The sequence below is a fragment of the Hyla sarda genome, chromosome 5, assembly GCF_029499605.1.
Source record: "Hyla sarda isolate aHylSar1 chromosome 5, aHylSar1.hap1, whole genome shotgun sequence".
NCBI lineage: Eukaryota > Metazoa > Chordata > Amphibia > Anura > Hylidae > Hyla > Hyla sarda.
Genome location: NC_079193.1, coordinates 76,146,357 through 76,162,618, shown reverse-complemented (window position 1 = coordinate 76,162,618; position 16,262 = coordinate 76,146,357). Strand labels below are relative to the sequence as shown.

Genomic DNA, 16,262 nt, shown 5'->3' with positions numbered 1-16,262 from the left:
TCCATGCCCCATATTAGTTTAGTCGCGCGTCTCTGCACCCTTTCCAGCTCCGCAGTGTCCCTTTTATGAACAGGCGACCAAAACTGAACAGCATATTCCAGGTGAGGCCGTACCAATGCTTTATAAAGGGGGAGTATTATGTCCCTGTCCCTCGAGTCCATGCCTCTTTTCATACATGACAATATCCTGCCGGCTTTGGAAGCAGCAGCCTGACAATGCATGCTATTCTGTAGTCTGTGATCTACAAGTACACCCAGATCCTTCTCTACCAGTGACTCTGCCAGTTTAATCCCCCCTAAGACATACGATGCATGCATGTTATTAGTACCCAGATGCATAACTTTACATTTATCCACATTGAACCTCATTTGCCAAGTGGATGCCCAGACACTTAGTCTATCCAAGTCATCTTGTAACTTATGCACATCCTCTATAGACTGTACCGTGCTACAAAGCTTGGTGTCATCTGCAAAGATAGAAACAGAGCTGTTAATACTATCCTCTATATCATTGATAAATAAATTAAACAACAGCGGGCCCAGTACTGAACCTTGGGGTACACCACTAATAACCGGGGACCAATCAGAGTACGAATCATTGACCACCACTCTCTGGGTACGATCCATGAGCCAGTGTTCAATCCAGTTACAAACTAAAATTTCCAAACCCAAAGACCTTAACTTACCTGTCAGACGTCTATGAGGGACAGTATCAAATGCTTTAGCAAACTCCAGAAACACTATATCCACAGCCATTCCTCTATATACAGAGCCCCCCTCTATATACACAGCCATTCCTCTGTCAAGGCTTCTACTCACCTCTTCATAAAAGCAAATTAGATTGGTTTGACAACTTCTATCCTTAGTAAACCCATGCTGACTATCACTTATAATACAATTATCCCCTATGTATTCCTGTATGTAATCCCTTATAAGTCCTTCAAACAATTTACCCACAATGCACGTTAAACTTACCGGTCTATAGTTTCCTGGGGAAGACCTAGAGCCCTTTTTGAAGATTGGCACCACATTCGCCTTGCGCCAGTCCCTTGGCACAATACCAGACACCAGAGAATCTCTAAATATCATCAACAGGGGTACAGATATTACTGAACTTACCTCTCTAAGAACTCTTGGGTGTAGTCCATCCGGCCCTGGGGATTTGCTTACATTTATATCACTTAACTTACCTTGTACCATCTCTACATTAAGCCAGTTCAGTACATTACATGATGTGTTACCAGCACTGACCTGGCCAATGTCAGCTCCTTCTTCCATAGTGTATACAGAACTAAAGAACCCATTCAGTAGCTCCGCTTTCTCTTGATAGCCCGTGACAACCTCCCCATTATCATTATTAAGGGGTCCTACATGCTCTGTCCTTGGTTTTTTTGCATTTATATATCTAAAAAAATATTTAGGATTAGTTTTGCTTTCTTTGGCCACCTGTCTCTCGTTTTGAATTTTTGCTGTTTTTATTAAATTTTTACAGATTTTATTAAGCTCCTTGTACTGTTTAAATGTTATCGCTGACCCATCAGATTTGTATTTTTTGAAGGCTATTTTTTTGTTGTTTATTGCTCTTTTAACCTCATTTGTCAGCCATGTAGGATTTAGTTTTAATCGTTTATATTTGTTCCCCTTTGGTATATATTTAGCTGTATAGTTATTTAGAGTTGATTTAAAGATGTCCCATTTACCTTCTGTATCAGTATTTGACAACACCTCCCCCCAGTCTATGTCCCGTAGTGCAGCTCTCAGCCCAGGGAAATTCGCCTTTTTAAAGTTATACGTTTTTGCTTTCCCCGCCTGTCTTTGTTTTCTACATTTTAAGTCAAAAGTAACTATATTGTGGTCGCTATTACCAAGGTTTTCCCGCACAGTTACATTACCAATCAGCTCTGCGTTGTTGGAAATGATCAGATCCAACAAGGCATCACTTCTTGTTGGGTCCTCCACAAACTGGCCCATAAAATTATCCTGCAATAAATTTAGGAATTGACGCCCCTTTGTAGTTTTAGCCAACCCCGGACCCCAATCTATATCTGGATAGTTAAAATCTCCCATTATTACCACTGTACCTGCCCGGGCGGCCCTCTCTATTTGTTTATGAAGCCGAACTTCTATCTCTTCAGTGATATTAGGGGGTCTGTAGATTACCCCAAATATTATTTTTTCAGTATTTCCCTGCTTTTGTAATTCTACCCACAGTGATTCCACCTCCTCAGAATCATCACACACTATGGCATCGTTCACACTGACTTTCATACCACTTCTTACATACAGACAGACTCCACCACCTTTTCTGTTCATTCTATCTTTGCGAAACAATGTAAACCCCTGCAGATTAACAGCCCAGTCATGCGAGGAGTCCAGCCTTGTCTCAGTGACCCCAACTATATCAATATGTTCCTCCAGAATCAAGGCCTCAAGCTCCCCCATTTTATTTGCTAGGCTTCTGGCATTTGTGAACATACACTTTACATTTCCATCCTTTATGTTATTGGGGTTAATGGGATTCAATGGTGTAAGTTTTATTTTCCTATGAAGCCTATTCCTATTAACTATTCTAACCCCTCCCTCCGCTCCACCCCCAGGTACATTTAAAATTGTAAATTTATAATTGTAAATTTATACATTTATAGCTAGGGAAGTTCAAATTTGGATTGTCAATTCTATTTTTTTTTTTTGTTTGTTTGTTTGTTTTTTAGAGGGGCAAAAATCCCAAATTCTGTTGCATGGCAGATACCAGTGTCCGAAAAACTACACTAACTAGTGTCCAAGGGTCTACATTAGCTTGTATGGTGTATGTCATTTGGACAGAAAGACTACTGCCGCATATTACACAACAGTACTTTGCATAAATTATGATGTAATGTGCAATGGAGGATCCAAACAAAGCCCACATACATAACACAAAGCACATGAAATAACAGACACGATGAGGAAGACTCCTTTTTTTATTATTATTATTATTATTATTATTGAGGCCCATATCTACTTTAGGCAAAAGTTGTCCAGACCGGCATTGTGCTTTGACCAGCCAACTATCTAATGTTTATGAAGGCTTCCTGACTCTCCCCCAACAGATTATGTCAAGAAAAAGATGGATTGGACATGAATTTCAATTTTGTTCTCCTAAGAGATAATCTGCAGCCAAAGCTCCTCTCCTATTTGTCAACACTTACAATTTGTGCTCTGCCTAGCAGAGCATCCATGTGTATTGGGGATGGGGAGGTATAGCTGTCAGCTGCACGAGCCTTTGCACAATAGCTATTGATAGTGTATGAACACCTTTAAGGCTACAACACAAAGCCTGCAGCTGTATTACTGCTACGTCCTCATGTGTTCTGACATTGGTCAGGCTTGTCATGATGTGGTTTTTTAAGCACCATCCACATTGATTCTTACATTCTAGCTGGCCTGAGTAGCGTTTCTTTTTTTTATATGTGTATACATTGATATGGACGGGGTTCAGATCCATATTCTGTTCCAACTATCTATTCTATGTCAACATAGTTCAGGGTAAGAGCAAAGTTATAAAGTATTATCAGTTAAGTTGTGGCATTCCAATAAATAAAAATTGGCCTCTTAAATCAGTTTCTGGATGCTGAAAAACTTTATATGATGTATATATACATATATAGTTTTTCACATCGAGAAACTGATTTAAGAGGCCAATTTTTATTTATTGAAATGCCGCAGCAATAAGAAAAGTTTACAAAAATTCCTCATCTACCTTGGTCCTCCACTGTGATGTCCTTTGCAGCTCCAGCTACTTCATACTTCCAAGACAAGCTCTTCCCTGCAGTGACATCCAACTCACTGAGAGAGGCAGGAAGCCACTGCAGTCAGTGATTGGCTGAGCAGACCGTCACTGCAGAGAAGAGCTCAAGTAGGAAGTAGCTGGTCCTGCAGGGGAACAGGATGACATCACAGTGGGAGCCCTAGGGGGACTAAGGTAGGTAAGTATGTGTTTTTTGTTACCTTCATGGTGCAACCAGTAACCCCTTAACACATTTCTGAACCTGAAAGGTTTAAACACGTTCATTTCCATATGTGTACAAGTTTCAAGACCTTCTCATTCTGGGCATTAGTGATCTTATCCATAAATTCATACACGTTGGGAGTTAGTCAGTTATTCTGACATTGCCCCTGACAGGGAGCAAATGGAGCAAGCTGTGTTTACCTAGTCTATAACAACCAGATAGTTGTGTAGCTTAAGAAATGATTTTGTCTCGATGAATTCCAGACCCCTGTACACACTTCAAAGTTTTAGAAGGTCATCGCCAATGGCAAGGTCATGCTGTCTGATAAACTGAAAGTCTAGTAATTTGTAGACTTACCACCGCATAATATGTCATTTCTCCAAATATGTTAAGGTTATCAAAAGGTCTGGTTGTATCAGGCACAGACTGATCCTCCTTCAGTTTATTAACATCATTGTATTGTGTTTAGGAAGTCAGGGGAATTAGGAGAAGTCATTATAATCTTACAAGTTGATGACTGATGACTTGCAGTCTTTGAGGATCTCTGAGAGATTAGTTCTTGTGGGAGTCATTAAGATTAATCAGACTACCTAGTGAAAGGCCTGCAGAACCTGCTGTATACGGCTGAGAAACTTCCCATAACCAGTATTAATGTTACCTCTACACATATAGTATGTATTTATGCAAGTTTTGTATATTACAAAAAAGTGCAAATATAACTCATCAGCACAAAAAATACTGTAAAAATTATCCAAAAGAGTGTTATGTAGGTAAGGACAGTAAATGGATATCTGTCTGCATTTTGTTACCTTCATTGTTAATGTGACTTTAGGATATTTTGCTGACTGATAGCATTTGTTTACAAAACGTATAACAGAAAGAGCATATGATCATACTACACCACAGAACAAATAGGAACATTTTTCAAGATGTCAGAAGCCCCTTCTGTGTTGCTGTATGTTAAAAGTTAGAGATGATCGAAGTTATAGTGATTCAATTCTTCATGAACTTCTCGGCTCGGCGGTTGCTGACTTTAGCCTACATAAATTAGTTCACCTTTCAGGTGCTCCGGTGGGCTGGAAAAGGTGGATACAGTCCTAGGAGAGAGTGTCATAGGACTGTATCAAAGTGTACAGGATTTTCTACTTGCTCCTTAAATGGACACTCTCATTAAAACTAATTTTTGCTATTGCCCTCCTTATGGTAAATAAATAAAAAAAAAATCCTTTCTAATTTACTTTGTTTAAAAAAAATGAAGTTTTCTGTTTTATTTGTGTTAAAAAAAGCTGCCACTAGGTGTCTCCCTACTTGTCCAGTGCACATTTCCTCCTATCTCTTGCACATACTTTGACTCCTGCTATCCTGGCAGAATTCCAAAATCAGGAAATGCAGTCTGGAGTGCTGAGGGGGGGGATGCAGCCTTAGCCAATCATAGCTCATCTCACACACTTAATTGTTCTGTGCAGCAGAGTGAGGGAGAAGGTTCTCCCCTGTATGGCTTCAGATAATGCCTGCTTGTAACGCCACTTCCTAGTCTGTGAATCTGACTGAGCAGAAAATACAGAACAATATCAAGGTAGAAAACTAACAAATAATAAAAAATAAAGGCAAGGGGTGGTTTATCATGAAGGGGGTAGTGAACTGGGAGGAATATAAAATATAACAAGATAATTAGAGGTACTTTAAGCAAGAAATCTTGCACAAATGACAGAGTGTCATATATTAATCCGCACCAGCAGTGCAGATGTTGAAATGTTACTTATTTGCGATATTTGGGGCATGTATGCCACTCATTACAAGAGGGAGAGAGGAGATAAAGGAGGCTGGAAGTAGACTCAGCTTAGCATGGAGAGGGCATTCTGGGGGCGTACCATCCTCACTTGCACCTTCCGGGCCAACTTGTCACTCTGAAAGTCTCAAAAATTTATTTATGCGCCAGGTGCAAGGGCAGCAACAGCGCCGCTGGATTTGCTAAGGGGCCTGCCCCTCTTAAATCCTATTAGATCCTAATTTCCTCTTGATGCCTTCCATGTCTGTGGATGATTTCTATCCTGTCTTTTACCATATTGCAGACAAAGCATTGGTGGAAAGCTCCTTCTGCATCCAGTTGCCTTACAACTGGAGACTGGTTAGGTTATATTCACACCAAGATTTGACTTATACACTTAGACATTCTCTCAATTATACTTCTCATATGCCCATAGGCGATCATTAGCCAGACATTTATCAAAATAGTTGCAGGCATTGGCAAATACATATGACTGTTTAGGCTTATACAGGCACATATTTTATAGTTACTTCATAGTTAAGAATACTTTCTGATGTTTATGTCCTTGTATCAGGTTTGATGTGGCGATGTTATAGCTATGTTTTATTTCCATGTATTTTCTAATATAACAAGTTCTTATTGCGCAATGTAATTATATTTTTCAACATTCCTTGGAGTGAAGCGTCAAGGTCATGTAGCTATCATGTCTTCTACATTTGAAAGTTTCCAGTTCTCTTGAGGAATGTGTTAACATAGATATATTTTGTTGACCTGTGCTATGATGTGCTGTTTCCATGAAGAAGAACATTTAAACCTATTTTAATATTCATGTTGTTAAATACAATATCTAGAAGCTTTCTAGGAGCTTGTTCTAGGTTTTAGTCCAGTCTTTCAGTCTTGGATTCAAATCTTATATAAAACTCCCACAGGTTCTCTCTTAATTATTAGCAAGCTGTCTTCTAAATTCTGTCTTCACAGAGGTACACGGCAAGGTTGTCCTCTTTCGCCTTTACTCTTTGCATTGACGATTGAGGCCCCTGCCATGCAATTGAGACAAGATCCCCTGTACCAGGACATTAATGTTTCTGTTGGAGTTAATACTGGTGATATGGTTAGATAAGTGGTTAGATAAGTATTATTATTATTAACTCATGACCTCTTGTTAGATAATGCCTTGCTATTCTTTAATAATCTGCATCAAAAATATAATATGCCCAGAACCTTCTTTCTTAGATATTTTAAACTCACACTTCACAAGCACAATTCCCATAAGACTAGATTTCCATATCTCAATTTGCACTGATTGTAATATACACCGATCTCAAGGTCCCAGAGGTCTGGTCTCAGTTTATTATAATCACCTAATCGGTAAGGCAGGGTTCACACTGATAATCTTCAGTCAGAAAAATTCCAGCCGGAGATTGAAATCAGTCAGCACTAGGACGCGTGGAAATTGCCATCCCAATAGACAGCAATGTCTGCGACTCGAATTTTCTGACAAAAATTACGCCCAGAAAATTCTGCGGTGTGAATGGGTTAACGGACCTATTAAACTAACACATGAAAGTATCCCCATGAATTAACAACAGAGTAACTGAACTGAACATAATGCGTCAGACATATCAGTTCCCAATACATTTATTTAAAATGAAATGGTTGACATCCACAGCCTGTCCTAGATGCGACCCTCAAGGTGCCAATTACTGGCATTTCATCTGGTCATGTCCTCCCATCAAAACATTGTAGACTCAGGTGACTTACTTCTTCCTTCCACTCAATAAATTTGCCTTTTAGGGCTCTCTCCTGGTCTGACTGATAAAATCTAAGCCATTGGTTGCCGACAGTTGTATTGTACAGGGTGGGCCATTTATATGGATACACCTTAATAAAATGGGAATGGTTGGTGATATTAACTTCCTGTTTTTGGCACATTAGTATAAGTGAGGGGGGAAACTTTTCAAGATGGGTGGTGACCATGGAGGCCATTTTAAAGTCGGCCATTTTGAATCCAACTTTATTTTTTTCAATAGGAAGAGGGTCATGTGATACATCATACGTATTGGGAATTTCACAAGAAAAACAATGATGTGCTTGGTTTTAATGTAACTTTATTCTTTCATGAGTTATTTACAAGTTTCTGACCACTTATAAAATGTGTTCAATGTGCTGCCCATTGTGTTGGATTGTCAATGCAACCCTCTTCTCCCACTCTTCACACACTGATAGCAACACTGCAGGAGAAATACTAGCACAAGCTTCCCGTATCCATAGTTTCAGGTGCTGCAGAATGGGCAAAACAAAAATTGGAACAGGACCCTCAGTTTACGCAGAAAATTTTGTTCAGTGATGAGTCAAACTTTTATGTGAATGGTGAAGTTAACAAACAAAACCACCACTATTGGTCTGACACTAACCCACATTGGATAGATCCCACCAAGACTGTTGGAACACAAAAATTGATGGTATGGTGTAGTATATGGGGTACAAAGATAGTGGGCCCATTCTTATCAATGGAAACTTCAAGGCCACTGGATATGTGAAATAGTTACATGATGATGTGTTTCCCTTTTTATGCACTGAAGCTGGCACGTTCCCTGAGTTTTTCCAGCAAGATGGTGACCACCACATTATGGGTGTCAGGTCAGAACATTCCTAGATGAACAGTTTCCTGGAAAGTGGATTGGTCGTCGTGGGCCAGTTGAATGGCCCCCAAGGTCTCCCGATCTAACCCCCTTAGACTTTTATCTTTGGGGTCATCTGAAGGCAATTGTCTATGCTGTGAAGATACGAGATGTGCAGCACCTGAAACTATGGATACTGGAAGCCTGTGCTAGCGTTTCTCCTGCGGTGTTGCTATCAGTGTGTGAAGAGTGGGAGAAGAGGGTTGCATTGACAATCCAACACAATGGGCAGCACATTGAACACATTTTATAAGTGGTCAGAAACTTGTAAATAACTCATGAAAGAATAAAGTTACATTAAAACCAAGCACATCATTGTTTTTCTTGTGAAATTCCCAATAAGTTTGACGTCACATGACCCTCTTCCTATTGAAAAAACAAAAGTTGGATTCAAAATGGCCGTTTCAAAATGGCCGCCATGGTCACCACCCATCTTGAAAAGTTTCCCCCCTCACATTTACCAATGTGCCACAAACAGGAAGTTAATATCACCAACCATTCCCATTTTATTAAGGTGTATCCATATAAATGGCCCACCATGAAGAAAACCATTTACTAGATATACCTGCCTTTAGTGGTGGCCAGTGTGAAGCATCTCTCCATGTAAAACTGGAGGGAAAACATTGCTGGACTTTGGACTTTAAAGAAGTGGGTCTTTGAGCTTTCATTGTTAACAGTCCTTTGTCTCCTTTCCTCTTTTTCAGAATGCTTCTCAGACCCTTGGATCTTGAAGATATTTTTTATCATCTTTACTGCAACCTTCTTAATTGGGTTTCTTTCTATACTTATAATTAGAGTTAGTATTTTACAATGCAGCAACAACAGGAGGACCTCTTCATCTGACTACAGGGTGCCAACATCAATAAAAGTAAGGTTCCACAAATAAAGTCTCTACTTCACCTGTATGCATCAAGATACCAGCAAAATAGTATTTTGACCTATACCACAGGTAGCCCATTAACGTATTAGACTAAATTTATGTTTGGTCTGTTTCTAAAATGTGTACTTCTGTTTTTATGTGGAACTATGTTTTGATTCCCACAAAATGAAGTATTAGACCAAACATAGTCACTAGTAGACTACATTCAGTCCAGTAAAGTCAATGGGCCCATGCTAGTCATGGTATATGATAGATAAAGGAGAAGGATAAGCCAGCGTGTAGAAGGCAGAAAGGTCCCTTTATTGCATAAAATCCAAAACACAGGTACAGGAATGCATAATGACACGTTTCAGGCGTAAACCGCCCTTAGTATGACTAAGGGCGGTTTACGCCTGAAACGCATCATTATGCATTCCTGTACCTGTGTTTTGGATTTTATGCAATAAAGGGACCTTTCTGCCATCTCCACGCTGGCTTATCCTTCTCCTTTATCTACTGTTGGTGTTGCGCACACCTGCCGTGCTGTGGACTGGACGTACAATTGGTGAGCTGATTTACCCCTCTCCTCACGTATATGATAGAATTAATGTTTTCCACTATCCTGTCAGCGATGTAGTCTAAAAACAACATGTGAAATAGATTCTTAGGCTATTTTCATATTATCTTTTCTTCCTTACAGGATAAAAGCAGCTTGCACAGTGTGTACTCGAAGACAGTAACATATACTCGGGAAAAACCGGAAGACATTAATATCGCATTCAAGTACAAGTTTTAGGGACCTTCTTCCAACCCTGTGTGGTTGGCTTCCATTGACTTTCATGCCTTTTTCTATAGACATTTTTATAGATTTTTTTAAAGAATTAAATTAATGTCACATAAATGGGCAGGGCCTGTTTATTCAGCGCATGCCAACCCATAAGCCATTACTACGAATGCCATCATTTTTTAGAAGAGCACTAAAGATAACATGGCTTTGTGGCATTCTGCAAGTGATCAATTTTTAATACATCCTGATTTTTTTTCATTTTGTACAGATTTGGGAACTGACATAACTACATAGAGTTATTATTTAGCTGCTCTAATAGATTCATGTGCATTACTACTGTACGGTACAAAGTTTGAATGTAGCACTTTATTGTTTTAATTTTTTTGTATGTTTTTACAAAGCACTGATAACACTTTAGCTAGATTTTATGTGCACTCCACAGAGAGATGTGTAGCCTTTTTTAACACAGATGTATTTGAGCTGAGTTTGTCATTTGGTACAAAACATTGATATGCTGTAGATATTTTGTTGACACGCAACAGCAACAGTTAAATGATAGGTTCAGCTCTGCTACCTCTGTAGGCATGAAAAATAAACATTTCGGAGTGCTTAAACTGCTGCAAGGGAAACATGTAGGTGGTTTTGATTAATTCAGTTGTGACTATGTAAGAAAGTACTGTAATTGTGAGTTTAACTCTGAAATGCAAAATAGGCCATTAATGAAGTATATATATATATATATATATATATATATATATATATACATTTTCATGTATAAAAGTTAAAACTAATTTTTTTAAAGTTTAAATATAAAATTGGAGGTACAGTAAAATTACATTTGGAACAGTCCATCAAACAAAAAGTAACACAAGGCAGTTTGAGAATCTTATAGATTGTAACATAGATGATTGTTGGTACAAACGTCACTTTAAAAACATTTATAATGTCTGATACCATTCTATATTAACAACTGTAGAACTATAACAATATAAAAGGTGAGGTGCCCTAAGTGACAAAAAAAATTACCATAATAGTTATTTTGAATAGAGTCTGCATAATTGTTTACTACAAGTGTACCACCACCTTTTACATCAATCTAAAAGGGTCTGTCAGCAGTTGTCATGCCTCAAAACTGTTAACAGCGCTATGTAGAGGGCAGTGAGAGAAGTTTGATCATATCTTGGGTTACGATCATGCAACCTACATGATGATGAAACTGGGCCTAGCCAATGCCACGGCAAGTGCCAAGAAGACAAAATGTTTATGTTATGTGCTCCTCTCATCTCTGAGTGACAGCTATAGTGGTCATCTAACCGGACAGTACAGCTACAGATATAATAGGAGGGGTGATAAAAAAGTTTAATGTAGACAGCTCGGGGGCTTAACATGAAGGGCCTGCAGTCAGGATTTTGCAGTAGCAATGGCCAGGAACGGTCATGACGTCAACCCAAGGTCCGATCACACTCCTTCCCTCAAAATCTGTGCTGATCAATTTCTATAAATATCTGGTCATAGTGCTGGCAACAGTTTTTAAGGGCTCAAAACTGCTAATATACTCCCTTTAAAGTGACCATAGAAGTAGCAAATGTTTTTGTAATGTGGCAGTATTAGGTATTTATAACAATAATAACTGTAAATGCAGTATCAATGTAATTTTGCTATATTTGGTGTGGAGTTTCAGTAGCTAGTCTGAAGTGGAATGAATTGCCTGTTACTATAAAAGAGACTGAATACATTCTTTGTAATATTGACGAAAACTTGTTGCATCTATGGTCAACTTTAGGCACATCTGTTATTTATACATGGTGATGTGTTACCCACTGAACTATACAATAACTTGATGTCATACTGTTTTATTATCTATGTTGTCCTTGACCAGATTATTTAAGAACACTAAATATCTTTAAAGGTGATCTGTCAGCTCTATGTCATGTTCTGAGCTCACGTGTCCATGAAGCAATTCTAAGCTGCAGTGTGAATCAGATGGGGAATGGAGATGCAGTGCATCCCGGACACATGAGCTCTGAGCATGATGTAGAGCTGACTGATTCCTTTATTTCAAATAATGCATTAGTACAATATGTGGACTTTACTCTAAAGATCCAGTAACATTTGTAAGAAGCAATTGTGAGCTGCATCAAGAACATCAAAACATTTTTGAAACATTTTTATGGAATTTTCATAAAGTGAATGTTCACTCTTAAACACCAGTTTGTTATTTTAAATAGAAACATTAAGTTTGTGTTTTTGAATTTCTTATTGTATCTTTATAGCAACTGGAGTTGTTGGATACAGCACTTCAAAGACTTATAACAGTCTATCTTTCTACTAGCACTACTAATGGGAGCTTATAGTAGGAGCTTGCTGTATACTGTTTATGCATTGAAGTCTATGATAAAACCGTATGCAGTTAGCACCTCCTAGTGGTGGCTGAAGGCTTTTTTACGCCATTCTTGGGGAAAAGGGAAAGTTGTGCTGGCAAAAGACGCACCATTGCTAGTAAAATTTTGCTATGATATACACTATACTAAATGTATGGGGCTGCGGAGGCCTCACCACCACATGCTAACTTCCTCCCACTTTAAGAATTCTGGGTGCAGCGTAAAAACAGGGATTTGAATTCTGTATCAGATAAAGAAGCTTTGACCAGATATGGCTAGAAATTGATCAGCATAGATTTTGGACCAAAACATGGCAACTTAGTGGACATTTATTTAATTCTAATAAACATTGACGAACTGGTGGCATTATTGCCAACTTTAATGTTAAATCCAGCAAATTGTGTCTTGATAAGAAAAAATTGTCTGTGTTGCACTAGAAAACATACCATTTATTGTGATGTTCATATGTTTAATAGGTTGTATATTTGGATTTCAGTATTTCCATAGTATCCTGAGCATTGTGCCAGTGTTGCTGTGTCAGGCTATGTCCACACTGTGCTTTCTTAGGTATATTCCATTTGTAAAAATGCATGTGCAAAATCCCAATTTGCAACGCAATTTTAAACATCTATAGGAAAGTAGTTGTCTTTGCAAACAATATGTAAAACATAAGTCTGTTTCCCATAGACTTACATAGAGCACATTAATGTTTTGCAATTTTGCAGACACATTTTATACAATGAAAAATGCCCAAAAACATACACAGTGTGAACCTAGCCTTAAAGGGGTACTCTGGTGGAAAACTTTTTTTTTTTAATGAACTGTTGCCAGAAATTTAAACAGATTTGTAAATTACTTCTATAAAAAAAATCTTAATCATTTCAGTACTTTTTAGCAGCTGTTTGTTACAGAAGAAAATCATTTTTTTTTTGTGTTGTCCACAGTGCTCTCTGCTGACACCAGATGCCTGTATCAGGAACTGTCCAGAGCAGGAGAAAATCCCCACAGCAAACCTATGCTGCTCTGGATAGTTCCTGACACGGACAGAGGTGTCAGCAGAGAGCACTGTGGACGACACAAAAAATTCAAAAAGCAAAGAATTTCCTCTGTAGCATACAGCTGAACTAAAAAGTATCAAAAGGATTAAGATTTTCTAATAGAAGTAATATACAAATCTGTTTAACTTTCTGGCACCAGTTCATTTAAGAAAAAAAGTTTTCTGCCGGAGTACCCCTTTAAGAGTAACGGCAATAATATACATTGTCAGATGCATATATTATTGTTGAAGTACATTCAATGATGACAGGTATCAGTTATATGGTGTTACATAATGTTTTATTGTGCCCTTTCTTTGGTGCCAGTAATATGGTGGAGAACATCACAAACATGGACAAATATCAGATATAACATTGTTACTAAAAAGTTTGATTTGCTGTACCAATGATATGGTCCTGACCCTAGTTCAGAGCTGTACTTTTCTACCTGGAGCCAAATACCAGAGAAACTGTTAACCTGATAACAAAAATTATATTTTACCACTGTGTTCTACCTTTTCCTTTCATAATTTGCAGATGGTAATGACATTAAAGGGTTATTCCAGCATGGGCAAAACATGTATATAGTCTTAGTTTTGAAACCAAAAAAAAGCTATTCCTATACTTACCCACCCCCATAGTCCACTGCAGCTTCCCATTCATCTCTTCAAGTTCCCTAATGTTCCTGTCTTCTTCCTGCTTCCGAGAGGAGAGTTCAGTGAAGGACCTGCCTCCTCAGCCAAACATAAGTCATAGCAGTGTCCCATCTCGACCAGTAGTTGGCTGAGCGGGCAGTCCCTGCACTGAGATCTTATCTTAGCAGCTGGAAGAAGAAGAACGGGAGCTGCAGTGGGGGACCAGGGCACGGTAAGTATGTTTTTTTATTTTTATTTCCCACATCCCCAGCACTATCCTAATTTTTACCCATGCTGGAATTCCCCTTTAATCTGATTCTTATGTGCCTTCTCTCTTTTCCGTTAAGCAGCAGTAATTTTTTAAGCTTGTAGTTTCTCTTGTGCACCTGGAGACAAACTCCTCCTTCTGATGTGGTATAAAGTTGCACTTCAACATCCTCTCTTTCCTCTACAATCTCTGTAGCCACTGGATATTATCAGTGCACTTTGGTAACTATGGCTGACAACAGATCTAATGCCACATGTGGTCATAGCGCTCAAGGAACACTGGCCTAGTCCACTGTCCTTATACACAGAACATAGTGTGTACATATAATAGTAGCGATAATGGTGGTTTATTGGTGTGCCAAAATGTTCTATAGCTGTGCATTTTTTTAAGGGACTAACTTTTTGTTATATACTCATAACCTAAAATACACATATAGTGGTTAACGTATGCAGAAGAAGGCACAATTTGTTGGCACTCCTTAAAAAATATGTACCCTTTTTGTAACATAAAGGAAATGTAGTTTTCCATTTCATTTTTTAGCCTCTGATACTTTGATTCCAATCACTCCCCCCTTCCCTGAGCCTAGTATTCACCCCCTATTTTACCCCCGCCATCTGACTGTTCAGTAAAATGGACAAAACAACCAAATAGTAAAACCCTCTTATCTGAGGGCATAGCAAGAAGTAAAACAGAGCACATGAGGCTATTATATATGTCCCCATCAGAGAAGTGGCTTAAAAAAAACTAATAAGCAAATTCAATCAAATTGTTGATAGTTTTGTAAAGAGACAATTTGCAAACCACTTATTGAATTTGGGGTCAAGTAGGGAAATGCAATAAAGCAGATGAAATTTCTAGACTGATGTGACAGGGTCACTAAAAGGAATGATTAGAGGACCACATGTCTTTGCATATTTGTATATTATTCACTGAGAATATGGAACCAATGATTTACATACTAGTTCATTTAATGTTACTTAGCAACTTAATGACAGTATCTAAGCCAAATGGCATTTTTATTGCACAGTTTTCCAAGAATGTAACCAAAAACAGACATGTTATAATGTTTGATTAGGGTTGTTTATGGTTTTTATGGGTTAAATTTATGATGCTCAGGGAAAATAATTGTGGAAACAAGTTGTGCCTTTTTTTTAGAGTACATATCCTAATGTTATTCTGATAAGTTGTTTGTATTTTAGCTTAAAAGCAGGCAACATCAAAAAGGATAATAAAATAAGCACTTGAGAATTCTGCATACTTACTAAGAGAAGAAAATAATCATACCCCAAATAATATATTTATTGAATGTCGTCATCACAGTACAAACAGCGACATTAAAATATATTAACAGAAAAAAAAACATCTACTTTTCAATCTAGGAGCTTTCAAGGCAAAACCAATACTGTTATGCTTGGTTCAGGGCAGTTCATGACCTTGTGTCATGTATTAAGCCATGATATAGTTTTGCCTGGACTATTCCTTTGGTTTTTAATTTGTTGGATAGTAATGGTTCTCATTATGGAGAGCCAGCTTCTTAGGAAGTCTTACAGGCAATGTTGTCAGTGATAAAGTATGCAAACTAGCGCTCCTCCAAAAGGAAGAAAACTGTCTCTAGTGCCACCATGAAGGTTTAATGTCCTACTTTATTTAAAAGCTTTGAAACATGACTAAGGATATCAGCCTATCAGCTTTGATTAAGTCACACATTCCTATATAAAATGAGGTTTCCTTTAAAGGGATACTCCAACAGCTGCTATAAAATAACAAAAGGAGTAAAATTCACCTTACCAACCTCTAACACCCCGTTGCCCTTTTAGGATGTGACCACTGCAGTCAGTCAGTGGTCCCTGTGGTGACCTCA

General features: G+C 38.2%; 1 protein-coding gene across 1 annotated transcript in view; it reads left to right on the top strand.

Moving 5' to 3' along the window:
* Positions 1 to 15,989, top strand: part of ITGB8 (integrin subunit beta 8) — a 153,199-nt gene extending 137,210 nt beyond the window's left edge. Inside the window, exons 13-14 of the mRNA XM_056519730.1 lie at positions 9,142 to 9,305; positions 9,997 to 15,989. Coding sequence (XP_056375705.1) covers positions 9,142 to 9,305; positions 9,997 to 10,092 — 260 coding nt within the window. The 3' untranslated portion in view covers positions 10,093 to 15,989. The remainder of the gene's footprint in view (positions 1 to 9,141; positions 9,306 to 9,996) is intronic.
* Positions 15,990 to 16,262: the final 273 nt, after the last annotated feature.